At 38.8% G+C, this 6,390-nt stretch overlaps 1 protein-coding gene across 1 annotated transcript; it reads left to right on the top strand.

The window, feature by feature from the left end:
* Positions 1-4,952: 4,952 nt before the first annotated feature.
* On the top strand, positions 4,953-5,891 carry LOC308254577 (olfactory receptor 4S2-like; the record flags this gene model as incomplete). Its single annotated transcript, XM_080680801.1, has 1 exon — positions 4,953-5,891. One exon carries the CDS (start codon positions 4,953-4,955, stop codon positions 5,889-5,891), a length of 939 nt encoding a protein of 312 aa, XP_080536927.1.
* Between the last annotated feature and the right edge of the window lie 499 nt (positions 5,892-6,390).

The following is a 6,390-nucleotide window of genomic DNA, read 5'->3' as shown; positions in this document are numbered from 1 at the left end:
CTAATGCTTTTGAAATTCCACCACTAAAGTGATCATGATCTAGATGCGCAGGTCACTTATTGCTTTATGTCTATTATTGTAACTATTGTCTAACAGGGGAGGACTCTGAGGTTAACGGAAGTTAGGAAAATTGTGTTAAGATCACACAGTCTGTAAGAGGCAGAGCTGTGAGTAAGCCCAGTTACTCTATCTTTAAATCCTGTGCACTTTTTCTCAATGAAGCAAGTAGAAAAATCTTGGGTCTTAGACTTGGATTAATTTTTTGGGTCTCTAAAGGATATCCCAGATAAAGTCACGATTATCACCATTCTGGAAGAATAGAGAAGCTGCATAAGCATTTTTGGGTATCCCTGTTAAAGACAGCCATGCAAGGATATGGAATATATTTGAGAGAGTGGATTTCAGAAGCAGATTAAAATTTTCTATAATTTTGACAAGCATAGAAATATACATAATGGGAATTAGGAGATGAACGTGGTAAGGAGTTTAGTGTCTTAAGATGACTCCTATCCAGGCCTCTCTCCCTTCTTGCAGTTGGCATGTTTCCTAGATACTAAAATAGGTAATGATAATTATATATTTACCTACAGTGTGCTGTGTACATAAGTGCTTTATGTGTAGCACACTGTTAATCTATAGAAATTATGTGGTATGTGATATTCTTACCTATATTGTACACTTGAAGAAATTGAGGCCAAAGAAAGTTAAGTAATTTACCTGATGTCATAATGTTAGCAAGTAATAGAGAATTTGAACCTAGGCAAACTTGGTTTCAAGCTTCTTCTTTTTTTATTTTTTAATCTTTAGCAAATACTCTCTACTACCTCTATTGCTGTTGCCCCCCTGCCATGGGAGAAATCTTTCTTTATGATCCCTCAAGTCATTCAAAATACATTTCACCTCCTCAACTTGTCAAACAAGACTTTATGATCTGAGCACTCATCTTTTTTAGCCTCATTTCTTGACACTTCTCTTCATGGATTCTGTGATGAGTCATATAAAATAGTTTGGCATTCTTCATAGAGGATGCTATGATGATTTGTACTCTTTATCTTTATATTCACTAGCCCTGGAATGTCCTTCCTGCCCTGTCCACTATTCTGTGGTCACACCCTGCAGTCTCTTCAAGTTCTACTCAATGAAGACCTTCCTTGGAAAGGTGTCCCTGACTCATCTGGCTTTTTTACCTTTATCTCAGGGAACTGTGATTGTGAGTTTACACCACAGCCTCCTCTATTTGATAGTCAACACATGTCAAATGAAATAATGTCTAGATTAACAGTTAATTCACATAACTTGTTATTGCATTCTTATTGTAAGCTTAATTTGAGCAAACCTGGGGAAAACTGTGTATGTTGTGATGATCTTGCCAGTTGCAACTATAGTCTTTGTCTCTAAATACGCGATGTAATTAAAAAAAAAAAAGACACCCAACTCTTCATAATTAGCAGAAGATAGGGGACTTTAATACCATCAAACTCAGGAGTATGCATATTCATTAAAAATAAATTTTGAAGTCTCATAGCCTAAGTTCAAATGCTAACTATGCCAATACCTAGCTCTATAGATGAGGAAACCAAGATTCAGAACCCCCCCCCCCCCACCAAAAATGGATTTAGCCAAAGGTACCAGTTGGTGAGGATGCTCAAACCTGGACTCACTCAGCTCCTGGGCAGTGCTCTTTCCACTGTCCATGCAGCAATGAGATGTTCCTACTAAAGATGAAAAATAGTTAATACTTTGCATGATTCAAAGTGTTATCTTTATTCTGAACAATTCTTTATTTTTATTTTTTAAATTTTTATCTTTATTGTTGAAAGTATTACAGATGTCCTTTTCCCCCTGTAAGGAACTTCTTTAGATCTTATCTCATAATTCATCTTTTCAAGAATTCTTTCTTGATTGTTTTTATCCAATAGTTTTTTTTTGTATGCCTTAGGTATTTTTTTCTTTTTTTTGTTCTAATTCTTAATTAAATAAATCTTTATTGTTCAGATTATTACAATTGTTCCTCTTTCCCCCCCCCCATAGCTGCCCTCTACCCAGTTCCCACCCCACCCTCTGCCCTTACCTCCCCCAACTGTCCTCATCCATAGGTGTACAATTTTTGTCCAGTCTCTTCCCGCACCCCCCACACCCCTATCCCCCTGAGAATTGTCAGTCAACTCCCTTTTTATGCTCCTGATTCTATTATATTCACCAGTTTATTCTGTTCATCAGATTTTTTATTCACTTGATTTTTAGATTCACTTGTTGATAGATATGTATTTGTTGTTCATAATTTTTATCTTTACTTTTTTCTTCTTCCTCTTCTTTAAGAATACCTTTCAGCATTTCAGATAATACTGGTTTGGCAGTGAGTACTCCTTTAGCTTTTTCTTATCTGTAAAGCTCTTTATCTGACCTTCAATTCTGAAGGATAGCTTTGCTGGGTAGAGTAATCTTGGTTGTAGGTTCTTGCTATTCATCACTTTGAATATTTCTTGCCACTCCCATCTGGCCTGCATAGTTTCTGTTGAGAAATCAGCTGACAATTGTATGGGTGCTCCCTTGTAGGTAATTAACTGTTTTTCTCTTGCTGCTTTTAATATTCTCTCTTTGTCTTTTGCTCTTGGCATTTTAATTATGATGTGTCTTGGTGTGGTCCTCTTTGGATTCCTTTTGTTTGGGGTTCTGTATGCTTCCTGGACTTGTAAGTCTATTTTTTTCACCAGGTGGGGGAAGTTTTCAGTCATTATTTCTTCAAATAGGTTTTCAGTATCTTGCTCTTTCTCTTCTTCTGTGCCCCCAAATCACCCCGTAATTCGGATGTTGATACGCTTGAGGTTGTCTCAGAGGCTCCTTACACTATCTTCAAATTTTTGGATTCTTTTTTCTTTATGCTTTTCCGGTTGAGTGTTTTTTGTTTCTTTGTATTTCAAATCTTTGTTTTGATTCTTGAGGCCCTCTAGTCTGCTGTTAGGTCTCTGTATAATATTTTTTATTTCAGTCAGTGTATGTTTAATTTCTAGTTGGTCCTTTTTTATATCCTCGAGGGTCTCACTAAATTTATCAGCCTTTTCTAGGAAATTCTTGAAAAACCTTATAATCGTGGTTTTGAACTCTATATCCAGTCATTTGCTTTCCTCTATTTCTTTCATTTGTGATCTGTTTCTTTGTCTCTGCATTTTCCCTGCTTCCCTGAGTTGGTAGAGTAGCTTTGTGTGCTAGGTGTCCTATAGGGCCCAATGGCTTAGCCTCCTCAGTTACCTGAGATGGACACTCTTGGTGCACCCCTTTGTGGACTGTGTGCACAGCCTTGTTGTAGTTAAGTCTTGATTGTTGTTGGTATCACTGGGAGGAATTGACCTCCAGGCCAGTTGGCTGTGAGGATCAGCTGTGTCTATGCTGGGAGAACTTCTGTGCTGGAGACACCCTTATGAGACAAGACTTGCAAAATTGCAAAAAGCCTCTGTGCTCAGCTTGGATGGGACGGAGTTTCAGGGCGGAGCAGACAGCCTTGGCTTCCCGTCAGCCCTGCCCTCTGAGGCCCCTGGGTCTCAGTGACCCTTGGTAATCACTGCAAGCACCTCTGAGAGAAAGCCATCCTTGAGTTTCGCCCACTGCCAGACAGTCCAGTTTCTCCCTGAATGAGTCTGCGTTCCCAGAGTCTCGCCCAGAATGGGAGTTCAGCGCTGTCGGGAGCTTCCATCTCCCTCCCACTTGAGAAAGCCAGCCATGCACTCAGCCACCAGTCCTCTCCGCGTTTGCGTCTCCCTACCTCAGCCTTTTGCAGCTCCTCTGAGTCTCAATATGCTTTTCTCTTTCCTTATAGTTGTAGAATTTCCACTCAGCCAGCTTTCCTGTGGTTCTGGATGATGTTCGTTTTGTCTTTTAGTTGTAGTTTTGAAATTGTTGTGCGAGGCAGCAGTTTAGGTGTTTACCTATGCCGCCATCTTGGTTTCTCCTCTGCCTTAGGTATTTTTGTATAGAGTTTGTAAAACAGCATCAGACACTTATTTTTTAAATGCCATTTATAACATCATCTGTATAAAAATTTTTATTACTAATACAAATTCTTACCTAAGACTGCAAGGATGGAGAATTATCTGGGGCTTTTTCAAGGCATAAGGATTGAGGATGATAGGGACTTTGACAATTTTTAAACTTTTCAACTCTTTAGAGTAACATAGGAAAAAGTATTTCTCTGTATGGCTTGACCACTCCTCATGTATTCCTGGCATGCAAAATTGAATTTTTACACACAGTTCAAGTTTTAGGACTCAAACTGCTCCAATGTTGATTAATAAGCATAGGTTGTTGATAAGCAGGAGGCCATTGTATATGCTATTTTCAGTCACTAAAAATGACTTAATTTCTAATGGTATTGAAAATTCCAACCTAATTTTGAAACTGGAAATGGAATATTTCTCACTTGATTAAGTAGAATGTTATTATTTTAAAGTTCATCTGTATATATTATATCAAAAAGATTTAGCTGGGAATTTTAGAAATCATATCTCAGATTCCAACTTCTTGCTTTTATCTCCAGCTTCAAAAATTAATTTGTCCATTTAATAATTAATTTAAGTTTTTCATCCAAAGAGAATTTCTGATATGAGGAAGAGGGAGGGAGGGAAGAAAAGAGAGAGATGATTAGGAAAAAAGCCATTAAATTCAATGAAAAACATTCATATTCTCTAGATTCTTCTTTGGGAGAAGGAAACTGTCAGTCTAAATGTAACAGAAAAATCAAATGTAAGTCAATAATGTGGTCAAAAAATTAATGAGAAAAATGTCCATTAACTAAATTCAAGGAATATCAATAACTTTTTCTACTATATTTAGCATCACCTAAATATTTTTAACAGGACTATTCATTTTAGGCTTTACCACACTTAACAATGGTTCATAAACACTTATTTATTTTTGCAGAGAACCAGAGCCACTCTACCAGTCTTACCTGGGTCCCCATGGACGTGGTCAACAATGTCACTGAGTTTATATTACTAGGACTTTCCCAAGATCCTGGGATGCAGCTGATGTTCTTTGCCCTCTTCCTCCTCTTCTACGTTGTGATCATGGTGGGAAATCTACTCATTTTGTTTACAGTCTTCTCTGTTTCCCGGCTCCACACACCTATGTATTTTTTCCTCAGTAACCTGTCTTTTGTGGATATTGCCTATTCCTCAGCCACGGCACCCAAGATAATTGCAGACTTTGTTTCTGACAAAAAGACTATATCCTACTGGGGCTGTGTAGCTCAGATGTTTACCTTCCACTTTTTTGGTTGTGCTGAGATTTTCGTTTTGACTGTCATGGCTTTTGACCGTTATGCTGCCATCTGCCAACCTCTCCGTTATACTACTATTATGAGTGCCAATGCTTGTATTGTGCTGGCATCACTGTCCTGGTTGGGAGCCCTGGGTCATTCCTTTGTTCAGACCCTCCTGATCTTTCAGCTGCCCTTCTGCAATGCTCAGGTCATTGACCACTACTTTTGTGATGTCCACCCAGTTCTAAAACTTGCCTGTGCTGATACAACCCTGGTAAATATGTTGGTGATTGCCAATAGTGGTCTCATTTCCCTGGGATGTTTCCTCATTCTTCTAGCCTCCTACACAGTCATTCTATTGAGTCTTCGGAAGCGGTCTGCAGAAAGCCGGCACAAGGCTCTCTCTACCTGTGGGTCTCATTTTACTGTGGTAACTTTCTTTTTTGTCCCTTGTATCTTTATCTATCTTCGTCCATCTACTACTTTCCCACTGGATAAGGCTGTCTCTGTGTTTTACACAACCATCACCCCAATGCTAAACCCACTCATCTATACTCTGAGGAATGAGGATGTTAAGAATGCCATGAAATGGCTATGGAGTCGCATGGTCTCCTTGAGAGAAAAGCAGCATGGGTAGATTTGCAAGATCAGAGAACTAGCTGATACATTCAATCATCCCTAACATTAATAATTTTAAGGAATTGTCTCTAAAATTCAATTATCTCATACTTTTAATTTAACAGGGAATATTTCATTTCTCTGCATTTAGGTGGGTTTATTTTTTTCATTATTGATTAAGTTATTACATATGTGCCCTTATCCCCCCATTCCCCCCCCCGCCCCCTTCATGCCCTAATAAACTGATGAACAAAAACAGATCAAGAGACAGAGAAGCATCGATCAGACCATCAAACCTCAGAGGGAAGGTAGGGGAGGGTGAGGGTAAAGGGGAGAGATCAACCAAAGAACTTGTATGCATGCATATAAGCCTAACCAATGGGCACAGACACCAGGGGGGGGGGGGGGTGTGGGCATTTAGGTGGGTTTAACCTTAAATTTTTCCGTTTTGGCAAGGTTTATCCTCTCTTACTTCTAAAGTGGGAGAGTAAACACACCTACTTGATATTTCAGTCAGT

This window comes from Plecotus auritus (genome assembly GCF_963455305.1).
Source record: "Plecotus auritus genome assembly, chromosome: 1".
Lineage (NCBI taxonomy): Eukaryota > Metazoa > Chordata > Mammalia > Chiroptera > Vespertilionidae > Plecotus > Plecotus auritus.
The sequence above is the reverse complement of the archived record's forward strand: the minus strand, read 5'-3'. Positions and strand labels throughout refer to the sequence as shown.